The 20,818-nt window shown below is 36.5% G+C and overlaps 2 protein-coding genes across 3 annotated transcripts in view; one reads left to right on the top strand and one right to left on the bottom strand.

Annotated features, from left to right (window-relative positions):
- Window positions 1–1,423, bottom strand: part of SH3YL1 (SH3 and SYLF domain containing 1) — a 43,679-nt gene extending 42,256 nt beyond the window's left edge. Inside the window, exon 1 of the mRNA XM_035542973.2 lies at window positions 1,304–1,423. Within this exon, the coding sequence (XP_035398866.1) occupies window position 1,304 (1 nt within the window). The 5' untranslated portion in view covers window positions 1,305–1,423. The remainder of the gene's footprint in view (window positions 1–1,303) is intronic.
- On the top strand, window positions 1,195–16,839 carry ACP1 (acid phosphatase 1). Of its 2 annotated transcripts, none has more exons than XM_035542975.2 (7): window positions 1,195–1,395; window positions 1,560–1,699; window positions 8,750–8,823; window positions 9,104–9,217; window positions 12,973–13,034; window positions 15,493–15,598; window positions 16,489–16,839. In XM_035542975.2, the coding sequence occupies exons 2-7, from the start codon at window positions 1,657–1,659 to the stop codon at window positions 16,564–16,566; spliced, it is 477 nt and encodes a 158-aa protein (XP_035398868.1). In that variant the 5' UTR covers window positions 1,195–1,395; window positions 1,560–1,656; the 3' UTR covers window positions 16,567–16,839. The 2 variants fall into 2 exon arrangements, with proteins under 2 accessions (XP_035398868.1, XP_035398867.1); XM_035542974.2 differs by lacking the exon at window positions 9,104–9,217 and adding an exon at window positions 8,935–9,048 and having other exon boundaries at window positions 1,263–1,395.
- The last annotated feature ends 3,979 nt before the right edge of the window (window positions 16,840–20,818 follow it).

The following is a 20,818-nucleotide window of genomic DNA, read 5'->3' as shown; positions in this document are numbered from 1 at the left end:
CTTGACATGTATTACTGAAGAATTCAAAGAGCCCTAGCTTAGCTAAGCTCCTGCATTGTCTTGCTCACAGTAGTGTTTTTATCCAGCTGAATGACAAGAGCTTACGCTTCATAGGGCCCTGACACGACACGCTCTTTCAAAACAATGTAAAGGATGCGTTAAAAAGCTAAGTATAGAAAGCTCATGTCAGAGATAGTAACTCCTAGCAGTGCAGAACATTGATACAAGCCAAAGAACAACAGGGAACTTCATTCCAGTTCACTTCAAAGGTCTGAAGTCAGCATTGACTGGACCAGGTGGAGACCATGACTGTCCCGCTGCTGAGGGCTGGGAATGCAGAGCCTCACTTCAGAGTTAGGCACACCTACGTGTTACACACTCAGTGTGTATTCATACACTGGGTTTTACATGAAATCCAGAATTGTTTTTGGAATAGCTCAGTTGGAAGGGACCTACAGAGATCATCAAGTCTCAAGTGCTCGCTTCTATATACTGTCCCACATTTCCCCAACCCACAAACACACAGAAAGGTAGGAGGGAGGCATCTCTTTTCCAATTTTGACACCTCCAGACACCTCACTCAATGGAAAGCGTGAATAAAGGCTTCAGACAACTGAAACGGAAGAATTACATGGCTGGCTCTCCTCACCCTGCTCCCCTCAACAAGGATGCACCTGAGGCCGTACCACAGCCCCTGTGGCCCCAGGGCCCCTTACAGGAATCGCAGAATCATTGAGGTTGTAAAAAACCTCCAAGACCATCTGGTACAACCATCCCCCCTACTACCAATGTCACCCATTAAACCATGTCCCTAAGCACCAGGTCCAACATTTCCTTAAGCATCCCCAGGGACGGTGACTCAACCACTTCCCTGGGCAACCTGTCCCAATGCCTGACTGCTCTTTCTGAGAAGAAATGTCTCCTCATCTCCAACCTGAACCTCCCCTAGCACAACTTGAGGCCATTCCCTCTAGTCCTATTGCTGGTCATCTACAAGAAGAGGCTGACTCCCAGCTCCCCACACCTGCCTTTCAGGCAGCTGTAGAGAGCACTAAGGTCTCCCCTGAGCCTCCTCTTCTCCAGACTAAACAACCCCAGTTCCCTCAGCCGCTCCTCATAGGATTTGCGGCGTTTCAGCCATGCTTTTGTGTTCCACCACCAGCCCAGCAGGAACAACACCGCACCAGGCGCTTCCCAAACCCCTCTCCGAGCGGGCTGCAGGGAGAAGCCACCACCGCCAGGGCTGTCAGACCAACCACACTGGCAGCAGCTCCCTGACACCTGGACCCCCCGGGATACTCACTCCTGCCCGCCCAGGACACCTCAGCCTCAGCGCCGCCGCTCTCCTCAGCGCCGCTGCCAGGGCGGCCCCACAGAGCCGCTCACCTGCCCCAGGTGAGGCGGGCGGGGCCGGGGCGGCCGCCCACCGCCAGGCTGCCGCCCCCGCGCGGGCGGGCCGTGCCCTCCCGCCTCCCCCAGCGCGCCTCGGTGCGTGTTTTTCGTTTTCACGGTTTGGCATTTTTTTTTAGTTTTTTTCCCTCTGTTTTCTCTCAAATCAGGCAAAAAACGAAGCCGGCTGTTGTCGTAAAGCGAGGCGGCGCGACAGCTAGCGAGGGCCCCCCCCGCCCGCCTCCTTCCTCCTCCCGAGCGGAGAAGATGGCGGCGGGGGAGGTGAAGTCCGTGCTGTTCGTGTGCCTGGGTGAGCGGGGGCGGGCGGCTGCGGCTGGGATCGGGGACCCGGGGCTGGGATCGGGGACAGGGATCGGGTACAGGCATCAGAGACAGGGGTCAGGGGCAGGGGTGGCCGAAGTCGGCGGTAGGGTCGACGTGAAGCCGGGGAGACATGATGGGGCCTGAGGTAAAAGAAGCTTGGTGGGGGGTGGACTTCGGTCTGTGCAGTTCTGGTCATCGTGAAAAGGAGTGAAAATAATAAAGTTTTCTTTTTTGTTGTTTTGAAGAGCTGCCTAAATGGAGAGGCAGGCAGCAGGTTAAAAGAAAATAAAAGCGTATAGCATGTTTTTAGGGTCTGAATCTCATTTCATGAGAAGTCATGGAAAACAACCGTGAAGGGATCAGAAAGGGTTTGGACGCTTTCGTGAAGCTCAAGACAGTTGATTCCTAATGAGCACAGCGATCTTCTGCTTCTTCACAACCACAAATTGCCAACCCGACAGCGTGGATTACATGGCCATGCACCTTTCTGTGTACATACTTTCCCAAAACATCTGCTTCCTCTCAGAGATAACAAGCTAGATGGCTCTCAGCTCTGATCTAGCAGGGCTTTTAATATTGTCTGCCACCTAGCTTTTATAATCTTACTTATATGCTCAAACTTGATCCCTGTGAATCCTTGGCATTTTGCCAGTTTCATTACAAAGCTATTGGCTAATACTTTTTTTTATTATTATTTTTATTTTTCATTTTTTACTAAGTACTTTTCTGTTGTAATAAGAGAAATTGAGATTAGTCAAATAGCAAAACGAGTTTAGTTTAGTGAAATATGTTCCGATATTTACCTTACTGTAAAAGCTAGCTGTAGTAGTAACTTCAGGAAAAACATCCTTTAGATAAGGAATTATCAGTTGGTGTATGTTTGGGAGCCAGTGGCATACACAAATATCTCTGTATAAAAACATCTTATTAACATGCATTTTCCTCTCCCAACAGTATGTTCTAAAGACAGTGGCAATCTTTATAAAACAATTCCTATGTATCTCCAGGTTTGTAAGTCCGTGATGGTGATTTGCACTGTAATAAGTTGAGACTATCCAGTTGGGACTCTGAGCAGCCATCATTAACAGAAGATAATTTAGGTGTAGAGTGATCTATGATACTGAATTTGAGGAAAGGATGAACAAATCAAAAAGGGCTGATGTTTACAAATTGAAATTTTGAAAATAAATGTTGCAAATATCTTTGAAATTTCCTCTTTTGTGCTACAGGGTTATAAAAAATACAACCTAGTGGTTGTAGTAGTGCATGTGACATACAAGTTAATAGACACGAAAAGCTCTTCTTTTTTTGCGGTCAAATAGGTATTTCAGTTAAGATTAGAAGGCAACTTGTGACTTCTTTACTCCAAAAAGTTTGCTTAACATTTTTTAATTAGTCTTGAAAAGCGATGATTATGTCTTAATAGTTGTTCCCCCCCCAACTTTTGATTAGAATAACCTATGGTTATTGCTGAAAAGACTATTAAGTAGGTGTCTTGAACTGCCTTTACCTGTAGTATTCTTTGCTAATTAATGAAGCGTATTAATTCAGATGTTCTCCCACGTTCAGCAAGAGCAAATCCCCAAAAGTACAAGCCTTCATGAAAAATATATTTTCTTTCTACATTATTTTGAAAGAAACCTGTTATTAAAATATCCATTTACTCTATTCTTTGTTTGTAATGAGATAAGCAGATATTACACAACAAAATATAATGTAGTTAATGTACATAATTACATTAATGATAAGAGTTCCTCATCACTAAGAAATAGATGGAGAATCCAGCAGCATATTTAATTACAGAATACGAAAGGGCACCTGGAAATACATATATTTTTTTCATTTAAGGCAAAGAATTAAAATTGGAGGTGGACCAGAAAGCAATTTTCTCTTTTTACATTTACGTAGCTCATCTAATTAATGATTGAGCTCTAGAAATGAACTTAATATGATGCCATGTTATATAAGTTACCCTCTTTGTGACTTGTCCACTATAACATAACAAGCTGTATGGGCATCTTAGACCAGAAGCTGGTCTCCATGCATGGAAGAGTAGTTACTAGACAAATGGTTTAGCAAAGTGATTTTGGGAGTGTCCAAAGGTTAACAAAAAAAAGAAGCTGGTGTTTGTTGTGTATCACTGAGTATGAATGCTGCCATCAGAAATTGCATAACATCTTTTCTAAAATGACAATGAATTTATTGAGTATGAGGAAATGACACTTCTCACAAAAAGATTTGAGTTTCCTGATTCAGTTGTCACAACCCAATATATACTTTTAAATATAGCCAATGAGAAAGCAGTAGCTTTGGTAAGCCATCAAAGAGGTCCTAAACAGCTGCTTTCATGAGGGTTCTTGGTGAGCTGACAGAAAGAACTAATGCAATTTTTGGATAAAGAAGAGAATGTTAGATAGAAGTAAGGACAATACCTTACTTCTGCAGTGAGATAGCTGTTTAAATACAGTGTCTTGTTTAATCTGTTTCAGAGTGATACAGGAGAACTGGAGAGTTGAAAGCATGGTCATAAAAGCCGTCTTAGAATATGAAAATAAGATTATGGTGTAAGCTTAAAAATGTTAGGAGTCAGATTGTTGCGAGTAGGTGCTTATGTTTTGAGAACTTACTCGTTCTGGGGAGCTTTTAGCTTGTGAAAAGCATACCAACCCAGTAGTGTCTGCAAATAGGCTTGACTGCAGAAAAGATAGAGTGACACGACTGGGAACCATGATGAAGTTCAGACAGGGATTTGAGTACATAATGGCACAGAGTAGGGAAGTTTTAAACACTTGTTGCTGAGGGAGGCCTGATGGTAAGTTATTGGATGATGCAAATTACATTAGGAAGTAGTATGATAATGGCTTAGATGAACTGACTACACATGGAGTTGAAAGCGGGTTTTTAAATGTGGGAGGATGAAAGCTAGTAAAACTTCTTCCTTTGTTATTCCATCTGCTGTTTGTAACAGAAGAGAAGAGCATCTGTTCACATTTGGGGAAGACAAAGAATGTGAAAGAGTTAGAGAGCTGAATAAGGAACAATGAAGATACAAAACAGATTGAGAGAGTAGATTGTAAGATCGGCAGTTTGTAGAGATGAGCAATGGGCCTGAGCTTGAAATGCAGTCAAGTTGTCATTCATGATGGGAGAAGTGACACTTCTATGTCTGTACAAGAATAGATGAAAGATTAAATCATGGACTGGAATAAGAACTCAAAATTGAACGTTGGTTTGGATAATAGGCAGTAGGAGTCTTCTTGTCCCTGGAAAATGAGTGAGAAAGCATGAATTTGTAAAAGTAGTCAACAAATGGTTCCAGTACTGATTCTGTAAATGAAGTTTGTCTTTCACCCTTGAATCATTATGTTTGATGTTTATAGGATTTATTTAAATGGTAAGGCTCTTTCTGGGTACCTTGGGTACTACCTGATGAGATTGAAATTTTAAAAATGAAAGGAGAAGATAGAGATTCAAAGAACTTCAGTACCATTATCTTATACATAAAAAAGCATGATTAGATCAGTTAGAAGGAGACTGATCAGTGAAGGAAAAAGGAATACCAGAGGAGAAGACTGATAAAATTGATGCTAAGGAAGGAGTAGATAACATTTAAGGAAAATATGTTTTGAGTCCAAGGAGGAAGGTAATCCTCCTTTGAATCTTTGTGAATCTTTTCCCTTCGTTCCACAATTATGACAGTCAAACTATAGCTTAGGAAATATGGTGCATGTGCAAAGAACCTCAGTAAAGACTGAAGAGACAGTAGTGGGATGCAAAACTGAGTATAAATGGATAGAAATTATCCTGTGGGAAAGGGGCGATGACTGGAAAATAAGAATTGCGGTTTGTATCTGTCACAATAAGGCTTAACGTCAAAGATGGGATGAGCTATAATGTCACAAGGAGTAGCACAGATAAAAATAATTTGTTAGGATGAAAATAATATTGCAGAATATAGGGAGAAGAGAGCTATTAAGTCAGTTTGAGATTTTGTCCATAGTCCCCATGAAGACGCTTGAATGGTGACGGTGATTCTGCAGTAGTGTTAATAAATACCTCTGGTAATACCTGGAATGTGTTGTCATGGAAGACATAAATTTTTAAATTACAAATTAAGTTACAAGTATTTAATAAATTATGTAACTGCAGTTCCTAGGCATTGCTAGAAGTATGGTAATTATATATTTAATCAATGTTTGTGTTGCCATTTGTGATGATATCTGATGTGGTATGATCAAAGATATTCAGACATTTATTTTAAGTAGTAAGCACATTGTAGAAGAGTGAAAATGATTTGGAACAAGTCAGAAGGTGATTCAAGTCAGGTAAAGGAGAAGGTTAAACAGAAAAATCTGTGAAGGTTTTATTTCAAAAGTATCATTTTGAAACTCTGGAAATTACTGAAATATTAAGCATAGTAATGAAATTTACTGATCATGCACAGTTACACGTTATAATTTGTACAAAGGAAAAATAACATACAGGGAGAACTGAATATCCTCAACAGCTTGTGTAATGGGAGCAGAATGTAATAGTTTGGAAAGAAGATTTAAAGGTAATCTGTTGGAAGCAATGGAGAAAAAGAGGGAATGGGCAAATGAGAAGTGGGGACTATGACCACAAATTTGATACTCATGAAGGAAGCAGATGTGATCATAGAAGTTGTCTTAGGTTGTTTTCAAAAGAACTAAGTAAATATTTTGGGACTTTTTTTTTTTTTTGTCTTTTGTAAGCCTAATCGTCTAAAAAAAAAAAAAAAAAAAAGAATCTTGGAATATCATTGGTTTTATTTGCCAGTATTTGGGAATTCAAAATTGTCGAATTTATTTATTTAAAGTTGGCTTAACAGGAGCAATTAGATAAGGGTAAATTAATTTCAAAAGGAGGCCAGGAGCTCGGTTTGTTTAGATTAGCACAACTGTGCTTGACAAGAGCTGTGTATCTGCTGAAGGGAGGAAAGGTTTTTAAGCTACAGAGTGATGTTAACCAAGATCAAATGAGCATTGACTTCCAAGTCTAAATATTAAGTGGGGATTGGAAAGGTTCTGGCTACTGCAGGAAATGAGTTTCTGGAGCAGCCTTTTAAGATAGATGATGCTTTTAAAAGAGAGACTAATGTGTTTATAAGAGATGTGGTGCCGTATATGCCCACGGTATCAGAGGATTGGACTCATTGACTACAAAGGTTCTTTTCTGTCTTAAGCTCGATGTTGCCATGTTCCATTCCTCTTAAAGTTATAGTTTAATGCTTAACTCATTCAGTTAAATTAAGTGAATATTTTTTTACTTACCACATTCTTTATCATTTTTATAATAAATACTAATCTCTTTTCTCACTTTATAAATGCAAACAAATTTTAACTCTTTTATTTTTCTTTCAAGACCAATTTAGTTTCCTTGTTTGGAATAAGCTAGTTCAAGTAAAGGAAACAGTTTGTTTTCCCCGGAAAAAGATTTGCCATCAAAATTCATTTAATTCATTCATTCGTTTTGGTGTACTCTAAAACTTTGTAGTTTTACTTCCCACCTACTTTTTTTTAATAGTTGGCATGACTGACAGCAAGTTCTTTAATGCCCAGGTCATAGCAGCTTCTTCCTCTTTAGTAGTGAAATATCCACCTTGATATTTTGTTGAGTGCTTGATCTGTAAGTCTCTTGGTGTCAGCAGTTTAGTTCTGTTTGTGGGCATTTCATTTTTTTACTCTTTGAAATTTGGAAAGAATTTAATCAGTAGCAGAACAGTGATGTTTGTGATTGATTTTTTTTTAAGGTATAGAATTGAGTGCTACCATTTGTGATATTTCATAGTTACCTGCTCAAAAGTCAGCTATGAATGGAGTCATATGGACTATCATATTCTTTGATGGAAAGTGGAAGTTTGTATGATTTATTATGGATGTGGATAATATATCAACTCTAAATATGCATCTAGTTTCTCGTATGAAAGGATCAAAAGATAGGAAGTTCAAGTAACAGTCAAATAGTTTTATATATTTATTTGTTGAGATGTTTTTCTTTCTTGAAGAGTATTTATTTTTGCATGCAGGCTTGAGAGGTCTACATTAAATGGTAAACCCAGTTACATACAGCTTCAGCAGTGGAGCAGAAATACTTCGGACCTATTATTTTTTTTATTGAGTGCTACTTCATTGTTGAAATAGTTTTTTTCTGAAAATAAGGTCAGATCAATTGGCTGGTGTAATTGGTGGCCATTGGAAGGCAAGACTGAGTTTGTATTTCTGTAATAAATACAGGTACCTTAACTGTTCATTGGTTGATTGACAGTACTTCAGCTTTGCCATAAGTTACCGTTCATTACTAATCCTCCATATTTTGGACAAAAAGAAAAAACAAAAACAAAACAACACTGGAATATTTCTTTTCCTGAAGTGTGTTCAGAGCTTGTTTGATTGATTTCTCTTTTGGGGGTGGGGAGTGGGAGTGGAATTAGTATTTGGAAGCTGCTCTTGTTGAGGATTCAGTTTGACCTGATGTGACTTCACTTCAGTGGTCAGGAGGATTTCTGCTACACATTCAGTTCACTAATTTGGTTCCATCCTGGTGGTGGTTGTATTTTGGAATTGTCCAAAAGGTTTCTGTTAACGGGTGGGTAGTAATGTAAATATTTGAGGCAAATACTTATAGATTCTCCAGTAATGCATTAGTTGTAATTCGTCAGTATGGAAGAATGTGATTTGCTATCATTCAAATTTTGTAATTTTGCCTGCCTTTTGTCTTCTGTGATCACAGAACCTCTGTGAAGGAGGAGAAAAGAGAAATGTGCTTACACAATACTCCTCCTATTCATTTTAACAAGTTGTATGTTTTCATATAATAATATGTGTTTCAAGAGACTGATGGATATTATGTTTCCACTCTTGCAGAATCTGAGTTACAATAACATAAGCAATCCACATTCTACCCAAGTAAATAAAAATCTTTCATCTGATCTGTGCTGACAAATCCACACAATTATTGATTTTTTTGTTTTGTTTTTAATCATCTAAAATTCTACTTTGATCTCCTGTTTCTATAGGAAACATTTGTCGCTCTCCAATAGCTGAAGCAGTTTTTAGAAAACTTGTAACTGATGAAAAAGTTGAAAATAAGGTAAGCTGTTTATTCCTGTTCTTGCCTTTGAAATAACTGTCTTGTAGCCAGTTAGTACAAATATAAGCAGTGTGAAAGGAATCATAAAAATGTAAATTTGTTTTTCTGTAGTGGAGGATAGACAGTGCAGCAACATCTACCTATGAAATAGGAAACCCTCCTGACTATCGAGGACAGACTTGCATGAAGAAGCATGGCATTACCATGAATCATATTGCCAGGCAGGTACTGTACTTTAATTTTCTTTAAATATGTATATGTATTTGTTTTGTTCTTACAGTGGATGACAGACAGTGCTGCTGTTTCAGACTGGAACGTGGGGCGCTCCCCAGATGCAAGGGCTTTAAGCTGTCTAAGAAATCATGGCATTGAGACAGCACATAAAGCACGGCAGGTAGAAGAGAGTATATTTTCTTTCTTGTTCATACCCATGCTTTCTTTAGTGCTAACCATTACATTACAGAAGTCGTTTGACCAGTGCATGGTTAAGCATCAAACAGTAAATACAATGTGCAGTTTCTTAAAGGACTCCCAAGTGGCCTGACACTTGCAGTTGAGGTTAGTGAATTTCTTGTTAAGTTTCATTGGAACTATAACTATGAAACATTGGAGCAGTTTTTCCATTAAAGAAAAATCCTACATTCAGGTGGTTAGTATGATGGGCATTTTTATGAAACGTTTTTTGAATATTATTAAAAAGTGGACTGAGTCTAGTAATCTGTGATGCTTCTTTCAGCAAGGAATTGAATTTTAGCAGGTCCAAAAAGAAGCAGAATACCTGTTCACCCATCATAAAAAGATTCTGCTCTTGCGTGAATATCTTTATACTAAGACACTCAAACCCAGGATAAATAGTACAGTTGGTGGTGACTTCAGAGGAAAACATACTCTTGAAACATTCTTAAGTCAAAGACAAGTTTTTTCCATAATGAAATCCTCTGTTTTACCAAAGCTCATCTCAGTTTTCATTAACAAAAAGTTTAGTTCTGTGTGGCACTCCGGAGAGATGGAAAATAAACGTGCCTGCATCTATTTAAATCATTCAGACACTCAAATAAATGCACATAACTTACTTGAGTTAACTGTTCTCTGGATACAAGATATTCCTTTAGGGCTTCACCTTTACTTAGCTTGAGTTTATGTGACTACTTCAACTACTGACAAAACAATCAAGTAGTCTTGTTATTGTCTTTCATTTCTGATCCCTTCTGAATTTTACCAGACCTTCCTGAGGTCATATTTACTTTCTTCACTTTCAAGGACTGCATGGTTAGTTCTTTAACTTTTTAAAATAAATTCCCTCAATTAGTCAATTGCTCTCCGCTGACCTTTGCTGATGCTAATCTTCGTTATGTAATAATGCAAACAGGACTGAGCATAATACCATTCCAGATTTTTAATGTTTAGCTATTAGAATAATTAGTAGGAAAGGCCTGATGTTGTGATCTTTTCCTGGTTCTGGATTTGTTATTTATTAGTGCTTACAAACAGCATTGTTTATCATTTTGCAAGCTAAATGGTACTCAAACTAATCACTCAGTGTTTCAGTCACAGTAGTGCAACATGTTTGTATTCTTAAAAGATGAGACTTGGAAACTTGAGAACTGTTCTTAGGTATTACTAGAGCGGTCTGTGGGCAGTTAAGGCACAGCAAAGCATCCAAAAACATCGGATCCTCTTGCTTTGAAAGAACTCGGAGGAGAGGAAATGAAAACACCTTAATGAAGATATTTGTTTATATGTCTGGCAAATGAAAAGGTTTCTGAAGTAGAAGAGCCCGAAATGTTAAATATGCAAGGAAGGAAAATTAAAAAGAATGAGACAATAAATAGAAAGACTAGCAGGATGAAAATTTGTGTAAAAACATCCCAGCACAAACAGCTCCTTTTATTAAAAAGTAAAAATACAAAAACCGAGTCCCTGAACTGCAAGTTAACTGTTCATTTTGCACTGATGTTAACTATGTAACTCCAGTATTTTTTTCAAACTTCTGTCAAATAGTCTCTGCTGATACTCCAAAATGGGTAGAGCTGACGTGGTCTTGTAGTACCTCCAGAAAGAGAGGGACTCAACAGCGTAAAGTATGGCTTTGCAGAATGGTCAGGTTAGTACAAGCAGAAGTGTATTTGTTTTGCTTGTAGAGACAAACTCAAGGGTAGAAATTTGTGTATGATTTTGTTGCTTCAGAACAGATTGAGAAAGATTTAACCTAGGAGCTGCAGAAATAGAAAGGAGGGATTTTTCTTCTCTCATATCCAAATACTGTCAAAAGATGACTACCTCGTACAGTTATCTTCTTCATTCCTGTGGAAAACTTATCCAGTGAAAAGCACTTTCCTTCATGTAATTTTGTGCATAATTATCATAATTGTGGATTGTATCTCTTCTTTTAATCCAATAGCTACCAAAAGAGCGATTTATATAAGATAGAATGTTAAACTGGTTACATTCTACATAGGTGATGTTCATTATAGTGATTGTTCAAGCAAACTTTAAATGAAAAATGAAGTATAAATATATATATGTATATATAAAATGTTAACATTTTAGTTGATGGTACGTTGCTGTCTGTTTATGCACCCATTGAAATTCTCTAAGCTCGTAGTCTTCATGCACAAAAGTGATACGAATTAATCAGTTTCACTTCCATTCATGCTGAGGTCAAAATTGATTTCAGTATGACTCATATCGAGCATTTGCCTTAATTGTGAAACTGAGTTTAGAGGAAGGTTGTATTAAACATTGTTTCACAGCTGGATAAATTTGAAGACTACTGCATCTCTCTCTCTCTCTTTTTTTTTTCTTTTTTCTTCTTAAGGCAGAGAAAAGGAGATTACCCTTCTGAAAATAAAGGCAAATGCTTAACAGACAAATTGGAATGATCATGTGTTTCTCTGTTGATGGTCTTTAATAATGGTTACATGTATTTTTTTGAACGTAAAATTACTTCTGTGTAGTTGACTGCTTGAGCTTGCCACTACTTCTCAAAAATGCATGTTCATCTTTACTGCCTCTTTAGGTCCTTCCCCAGAAATACCAATTTTCTGTAGTTTTGAGGAATATCTTTAGTTCATCAGTGTTTACTGAATTATGCTTTTTGTATCTGATATCTCTGGAAGACCACAAGCTAACCAGTAGTAATCCTGTTATTAGGGCTGCATTTGGATCTGTGTTAGTGCTCATTCATAGAGTAGTAACTGTCATGTTTTCAAAGTATACAAAGATGGGGAAGTGTGGCAGGTGTGTTTTACCTTTGATCTTTTTTTTTTGTAATTTTTGCCTATGTCTGCACTACAAATAAATCTATGCCAACAACTTATTTTCACAGGGGCAGTGTTTAGCTGTGTAGAGCAACCAGAAGAAGCTTGTAGAGATTCTGTTAGAGTTGCCAGGAAAACAGAGCTATTTCTACTGTAAAAATATTTTCTTAGGTCAAAGGCACAGCATGAATACAGCAAATATTTTTACTGTGGTAATAAACAAGTCTGCATTAGTTTTCACCATTAACCCTTTCTTTTCAAACGCTCCTCCCTTTTGCCCCCCTTCAGTTTTCCTGGTGTGAAATGTTTCATTTATGGCCTAGTCTACTGATAATTTCTGCAAGTCTTTTCTTATGCCCTATTATGCAGCAGTATTTATTTGCTGTTAACACATAAGTAGGTGCTTTCTCTGCTGTTTTTTTCAAATATGTAAATATTTTTTACAAGTTAATATCATATAGGATAATATGTCAGTTCTCTTGCTTACTCATTTCTCTATCCCATTCTTCCCAGAGACACCTGCCAGAAAAACCTGTACTGAAGAAACCTTCAAAGTTTTTCGTTACAATACTACACCTAGGACTACGCGTGAAATGCAGTCTTTAATGTGAACTCTTTATAGATTTTATTCCATTTATTCTTCCTGATCATGGAAGTATTAATAAAATAGCTACCTTACTTTCGTGTAGGAAAACTTGTAGAAATGGATAAATAATCATGGCAAAGTATACTTAAAACGCCTTAAATTATTGTACAAGTTGATGAAGGATGTGCAGTTTTACTCCTTATGTGTCTTCTTTAATAAATCAGAACTACAAAACTTGAAAATACTTTTTCCCCTTTTTTATAATCATAGTTTATAGGCTAAAACATATGTTTTTAATTCTAGATTACTAAAGATGATTTCCAGACCTTCGATTATATACTTTGCATGGATGAAAGCAATTTAAGGTAATGTATGAATAAATGGAACAAATTAATTTGGATTGCTTGTAGTGCTAGCTCACAAGTCACTTTGAAGACGTCATGTTTTACAAGTCTTGTTTTTGGGGGTTTGTGTGTGTGAACGATATTGTAATAGAGGGATTCTTCATTTCTTATATGTTCAATGAGCTAAAATTGAGTGTTTAATTAGTGTGATACATGCCAATCAAGATTAAGGAAAAGGAAGTTTAGTATGCTTTGTGTTACACAAGTGTAGCTGATGCCTGTGCAGTTAAGAACGAGGACGCACTGTCTTTTGATCCAAGTGATCTGTTTTTCTGATTACATAGGATCTAAAAGACACCGAAAACCTGCAAGGGATTAAATCTGTGTTCCTCCCTTCCCCCTGCTCTTTTTATTTTAATGGAAATAGTGAGCTCAGTAATAATTTAAGTCATTAGCTGGGGGAAATCTTGTTGTTTGCTGCTGTTTCCCATGGTTTCAATTAAGTGCATCTTTGAGATGATTTGAGCTTAAGAAAGATTAGGTGAAGTAGATGCCTAGATAATTTGGATGTCATTAGCAAAATTTCTACTTAATTACATACGTATTTATGATTAGGATTAAGGGGGAGAGTTTTAATAATCTACAAGTGTAAGTGCTTGTAAAGACTATAACCTGTAAACCTAATAAAACAAAGAAAGAAAACCCTATTAGTAACACGTAAAGACTTTAAGAACCAGAACCTCTTATCTGAAGGAAGTATCATTTGTTGAATTTTACAGAATGTTTTGAATGACCTCTGTTATGCCCTTTATTCATGGATGCCATGCACTAAAACTTGGCTTGATTGCAGTGTGTCAGGCAAAGAGGTGACTAGGCTTACTGTAGTTTCATTCAAATTCTTAAATCGTTAATACCAAAGTAAGTTTTCATTTATATATGAGCTGTAAAGCAGACAAAACATAACAACTATAACAGACTTAGGGATTTTGCTACTGCCACACTTCTAAGTTTCATCTTAAATGTGAACCCAATTCAGCCATTGTCATGGGAATACATATTTGTAGCTGGTTCCAGGTGCTGGTGGAGTGGGCGCCTGTCATATCGGAAAAGGGAGATCCAGGACGTCCCTTTTTCTGTAGTACCAGAGCCATTTGGCCCCCTCCTGTTCATTAGGTGCTATGCCGAAAGACTTGAAGAAAATTATTGTAATTGGGTATATGTATAGGATGGCAGTCTTCAGACATCCTTCTTGTCCTCTGAAAATGTTGTCAAGATTCACAGGGCTGCCTTTTATTTTATTTTTTTTAAAATCTGTAAATTCAAGCAATAACTTCTTTCTTGTTAGAGTCCTGGCTCTTATTTATGGAAAAGCAGTATTGTAGTCTCACTGCTATTTTGTCTTTCTAAATGTTATGAAATTAATTTTTTCATTAATTAGAATTAATACATCAGAAGTTAGTTTCTTGAAACTGATTATGCTTATGACTACGTACATTTCTTTTCCTGTGAACTATAAAAAGTACTGTCAGTTGTAGTGTACTTTGCATTCTATTAAAGGGAATGTTATACTTGATGCATGCATCTCATCCATAATATAAAATTTAGAAATACAGTCTGTGCTTTCAAAAGCCCTGCTCAGTACTTAACTATTTGAAAGAATATTCTGCAGAGAATTACTTCTTATGACCAATTGCAAACTACTTTAAACTTTTTCAACACTGGGTAAGTAAAATGATGATTTTGTATGGAGATATATAGATAAGTTAAAAGAACTTAACATGTTTCAGCTGTTTGTCAGAATCATAGTACTTAGCATCTTTTAATCTGAAGGTGGTGAGAGGTGTGTTTTAACTGCCTTTGGGATGATGGATGGCCATTTGTAAGTATATGGGGAAAATACTGTTTCAAAAAAAATATGCTCTGTCAATGGGAGGCAATGTAAAAGATGTGATGATTGCTAAAATGTTACAATATGTCAAAGGGAAGACATCTCATGAATTTGCTGTTCTCTGCTAACTCAATGTAGAAGGACTTCACAGGAGTTAGAGGCAGCATCAAGAGATCTTGCAACATAACAATTAAGAACATTTTTTTAACCCATGAACGAAGCTTCCTCATAATTTTGAAAAAATATGTAGATAATCTTTATTATTGTTATTTAATGTGAGCTAAAGGTGGACATTGAAAATACTAAATGAATTATTTGAGGAAGAAGGTGATAAACATACTGCTAAAAAGTTCTGTTAAGCCTTAAGTTGAGTGCCTGTTTTTTTATACTCTGAATTAAATTTATATATGCCCCGATACTCAATTTAAAAAAAAAAAAAAAAAAAGGAGCAGCGTAGAAAGTCTACAGCATTGACTGAGTCCCGAAGGATATTATTTTCCTGTGTTCTCTAGAAACATGAACATCTAATACTGATACCAACAAATTCTGAAGAGAAATTTATAGGATTTACTTTTTTTTTTTTTTTTCCAGAGATCTGAAAAGGAAAAGCAACCAGGTTAAAGACTGCAAGGCCAAAATTGAACTACTTGGGACATATGATCCACAGAAACAACTTATTATTGAAGATCCATACTATGTAAGAAATTCTCTGGTTAGCTTAATTAAAAACCCTGTATGTATAGTACATAACCTTGCCAGATCCCACAGTTTTCTTATAACGTTTAATCTGGTAATATGCAAAGCCAAATTTTTTTTTTTTTTTAAGAATTAACAAACCAATATAAACTACTGGAATAAAAGGAAACCATCTTTATTCTTATAGAAATTATTTAAGTTCATAATGCACCTGTATTTTGAATATTAAGTGAAGCCCTCCATGGTCAGTCTCCTTGCAAAAAGAATATAATTAGGAAAAACAGAGACAAAGACATGGGGGGTGGTCAAAGATGTTGAATAATATTAGCCAAGAGCAATCAGTTGGATTAGGATCCTTCAGTTTAGGACTGAGAAGTGGAGGAAGATGTAGTGGGGTTCTGTAAGACATTGGTATCACGGAAGAAGGTACCAATAAGGAATTGCTATTCATTACACAAGAAGTAGAGAACATCAGATGGGTTTGTAGGAGACACGTTCAAAACAAAAAGGGGTATTTGTTTCCACATGGTGCTTTGTTTAACTGTGATACTCAACATGACAGGGTACTGTGAATGTAAAGGAAAAAAAAAAAAGGCTTATAAGGGCTTCAAAACTGAATGGAAAAAAAAAAAGCATGAAGGAAAGTTGGAAAGTTCATCCAGAGCTCCTGAGTAAAAAGTGTTCAGCTCTGGAAATTCCTGAGACACTGATAGTTCAAATTAGGGAGGAAACATGCTACAACTATTACCATGTATTTGTACTGTTCTTATTGTTGCCTAATGCCAGTTATTTGCTATTACTGACAACAAAAAAACAGCTTGCAAACTTTTTTTGGTTTGAGATGGTATTAGTATACTTACATTCTTTTTCCTCTGTTTTTTTTTTTTCTAGGGGAATGAAAAGGACTTTGAAACTGTTTACGAGCAGTGCGTTAGATGCTGTAAAGCATTTTTGGAGAAGCCTCATTAATGCTTCATCATTTTATTTCTAGAATAAAATAATTAGCTTCTCCTGAAATATGTAAGGTTTACTTGATTGATGTATTTAAATTGTAAAATTATGCCTCCTCAGTAGGTTGAAAACTTTTTCAGTTTAATTTTTTATTGTAGTTTTTCTGTCATCTAATTAGAAAAACATAGGAAGTTTTAAAGTTGGATTAGATGATCAACCATTTCCTCACACATTAATGTAATAACAAAGTACTTGTTCAGAATAAATTTATCTGTAAACCCTTTCTCAGAAGCACTGTAAAAAATAATGTCTTGCTTCTTTCTGTGCTATACAAACTAAAATTAGGTCTTCTTATTGTGACATTAGTTAATTTAAATGAACTTACAACAGGAGACTGTGAAATGATAGTTGATGTATGTTAACTTAGGCATGTCATCCTAGTATCCCTAGACAACTTTTGGAATGAAGCTGTTTCATATGGAGCTTGGTGGTCAAAGAGAACTGCCTGCCACAAGACAGGCATGGTTTTGACTGTTGATAGACTCTTAGCATTATTTCAAAGCTCAAACAAGTAAAATCCATTATCAGGATCCTGTAAAAATGGCTTGTTATATAGTTTTAAATGCTCAGTTATCAAAGAAGCAATCATTTTGTGCTAATAGATCTTCATACTAATTAAGATGAAATCAGTTCAGAAGTAGTCACTGATGTTAGTAGGACTTCTCTGGTTCATCTTCCTATCGCCTTGGGGCCAATTCCTAGTACAGTGATATAAGTACATACAACGTTAACGTTTACTTTCAGGACAAAACATGTCAGCTTAAAAGCCTAAACATCAAGTGTACATTTTGTATCTCGTAGTAGTAAACTACTGAAATCCCTGCTATATTCCCAGATCCTATATGAGTGGCAGACTGTATTTTCAGATTTACCCAGGAGAATGGATGGCCTGTCAAAAGTGTTCCCAAAGAGTATAGTTCAACCTGAAGACAGACCACTTGTATGTAATATAATATGTAGTATGAAGATATATGAAAGCCAGTAAATAGAAAGTTCTGCTCTTAGACAAAAATGGAATGCATTGTAAAAATCCATGCCTGTATGAATATCCCATTCAGTCTCTGTCATAGGCAGAAACATAACTGAGAAATGTACTGAGATCAATAATGTAACTCCTATGATAGTTTTCCTGTTCAGAATAATCCTAATATTGGTATGAATTAGCATTACCACATGCTCTATAAAACTGTATCTGTAAAATTTACTTTGTTATTTATTTAGTTGCGTTGTGGTTATTCTTACATCTGCCTTCCAAAGTAATAGAATAGCCTCTAGACTTGTCACCTCCTTTCCTTCTGGGAAAGGGATTTGCATAGAGGACCGTGTTACTCTTGGGGAAGGAGAAATCCTGGTGTCACTGTGCACGTACTGCAGCCTTCAAAACGGGAGTTTTTGAATTGCATTTCATGGGACTCTTGCTGTAAAACAGCTGAGAAGTATTTGTGTTAATGAGGTTTCTGGTTTGTGCTAAGCTTTCAGTTGGACACAAAACATAAGAACCTGCTTACAAAAAGGCAAGTGGTAGATGGAATACAGAAACCAGGATCTGGTGTATTATTGGGTTACCAATGATTGTGATTTTTGGTGAACAGTTTAGGAATTTGCAAGTTAAGAGCTGTTTCACTACAGGGACAAAAAATAATATACGTAAAATGTTTTTCCATTTCTTTTATTAATGCTTTAATAAAATAAATGAGGGAAAATGATGAGCAGTTAGGGAAAAACCACCTCAAATGTGGTTTTATGCACTAGCCTCAGAAGTGGAAGTATTTAGGCATAATCTAATGTTATTCTTGCCAGAAAGATCATTTAAAATATTCCAGTGAAAGTAAACTAACTCAGATGATTGAGAACATGATGGTTTGTGCTTTCCCATTCATGGCTGACTAGAAGTAGAACCTGTACGTTTCCTACATATTGAAGTTAAGATTTAAGTATTAGCTCTGTATCTTTGGGCTGCTGGGATAACAGAAGGGAGATAAAAGGGTACAGTTGTTTACCTTTACTAGGCTTAGGAAAATTCCTCTAAAGTAATACTAAGTCAAAACTATTTGTGTTAAATTTACTTCTGACTGTAAAGTATCAGACTTGACCCAAGTTATGTTTTCAGCAAGTAATCTATCAGCTAAATAATTCACCAGCTCCACTGGGAGGGCAAAAGCTGATTTATTTACTTATTTTATCTGTGGTGGGTTTCTTTTGGAGGAAGGGGAGGAGAGCAACATGATATTGCACAGAAATTTGTAGAATATGAGAATATAGAACAGGAATTGCCTTCAAGAAAGACAGTTGCATAGTACCATTGTTTTGCTTCCAAGAGCAACAGTGAACGTGTGGTACATATTTTTGTATTAATCCTACAAATGACTAAGCCCCTGGATTGTTTCAGTTAAGTAAGCCTACACCCAGACTAAATAAGTAAAATTTGCTATACTGAAGTTTGTATCTTCTGTCAAAACCTGCTGACTTCAGCTAAATCTAGAAAAAAAACCTTCCGTGGAAATAACTTATTTATATTCATTTATTAAGCCATTAAATAAATTACTGTTTTCCTTTTACAATACATTTTTTCTAGAAAATTCCAACTGAACCAGATTTCAGGTGTCCTACTACAAACTGAAATAATCATACTTATTTAAACTCCCTTATTAAGTAGTATGTTCTGATGTGATGTCAGTCAGTGGGGCTACAGGAAGGCACAGAGTTCCACTGACACGTTTACTGCAGGTGAGCTGTAATGAAGCCTGTAGCGGTACGTTCTTAACTGCATGTTTTCAGTATACACGTATTCCAGTGAGAAATGAAACTTTGGCATTTAGTGATGACTGAAATCAAATTAGAACTACATACTTCTCCCTTAGTAAATACAGCTATGTTCTAGGATGGGGTCTTGTACTTCTCTGCCAATGTTTTATCTTTTTTTCTTCTAAAGAGCTAGATGCTGAAGGCTCTTGAGTGTGAATTTCAAGAAGTCTGCTAACTTCTTGGGAGGGGAACAGGGTATTGAGTGTTGTGCTTACATTTTGAAGATTTAATTGAGGATAAAATTGAAGCTAAATGCCAGTATTAAGATAAAACTTTCAGAGGTGTATTTACAAATTGTGCTTAATGGTTTTCTTCCTGTTTGAGCCATTTTATTATGACAACTGGACTTAATATCAGATTGAGGGAAGAAAGAGAAATGTTAACAAGGCTTCTTGAGTGAGTGTTCACTGATTCCTCAAAAGTTGATACTAAAATACTGGGCACATTTGTTATAATAATTTCTTTGCAGTATTGTGAATAGATTGCAGATGTATTGATTTATTTATTTTGAAACAACCATTTGTCATTTAAAAAAAAAAGATTCGAATTTAGAATTCTGTCTGGAATTGGAGCAACCTTGTGGGACGGGCATTTCATGAGACTGAAATACACAGATATGGCCGTCCTACCAAGTCCGTAGAGTATGTCCAAATTACAGGACTTCTCCAAGGTGGGTGTACCTTTCTTATGCTAGCATATTCTCATTGGAAAGATGCTTGTGTGGATAAATGACCGTAGCTACCTGAAAATGCCATCTGTTTTTCAAATTCTGGGTTCAGTGAACAGAAAGCAAACTGAGGACATCTTAATACCAAACACTTTATTACTTATGCCTGTTATTTACAGTATTTACATATTGCACGTTAGCTGGAATGTTTTATACATTTATTATATAAAGTAAATTAATGGCAGCTTGTGTTTTGTGTACAAAATCCATGCTCCACTGTCCCAAAAAATATGTCTACTTTGAATTACATTTCTGTTTGTCATGCAATTTGTACTCCTAGGGTACAATGTGACCCTGATGCAAGTCTGTTTTAACCAAACTTTTAAAAAATTGCATAAGCATGAAGGATATCAAGTGACCACAACTACTGTGGAGCAGATCTTTAGTAGTTCTAGATATACAAACAAACATTCCTTAAAATTGTAGAATTAAGCAATAGAACATCAATTTTCGTGGTGAAATATTTGTGTTTACGTAATTTTTGGCAGCATTACACATCAGTTGTAGTGTGTTTTTTAAGTATTGAGCATTATGTACTACTGGCAGTTATGCTACTGTAAAGAGAATGTCAATCTGCCAACTGTTGACAACCTACAAAATGCATGTTAAAAGAATTATGGGAAGTAGTCTGTCAATCTGCAAAAATAAATCTCTTGTTCACAATGGAATATGTTATAA

The sequence above is a fragment of the Cygnus atratus genome, chromosome 3, assembly GCF_013377495.2.
Source record: "Cygnus atratus isolate AKBS03 ecotype Queensland, Australia chromosome 3, CAtr_DNAZoo_HiC_assembly, whole genome shotgun sequence".
NCBI classification, from domain to species: domain Eukaryota; kingdom Metazoa; phylum Chordata; class Aves; order Anseriformes; family Anatidae; genus Cygnus; species Cygnus atratus.
The sequence above is the reverse complement of the archived record's forward strand: the minus strand, read 5'-3'. Positions and strand labels throughout refer to the sequence as shown.

Bases quoted from the DNA above. Each gene is read 5' to 3' on its own strand.
- ACP1 (XM_035542975.2), top strand. From the start codon at position 1,657: ATGGCGGCGGGGGAGGTGAAGTCCGTGCTGTTCGTGTGCCTGG. The intron at 8,824-9,103 runs GTAAGCTGTTTA...TTGTTCTTACAG, and splicing joins ATGAAAAAGTTGAAAATAAG to TGGATGACAGACAGTGCTGC. The intron at 9,218-12,972 runs GTAGAAGAGAGT...TTTTAATTCTAG, and splicing joins CAGCACATAAAGCACGGCAG to ATTACTAAAGATGATTTCCA.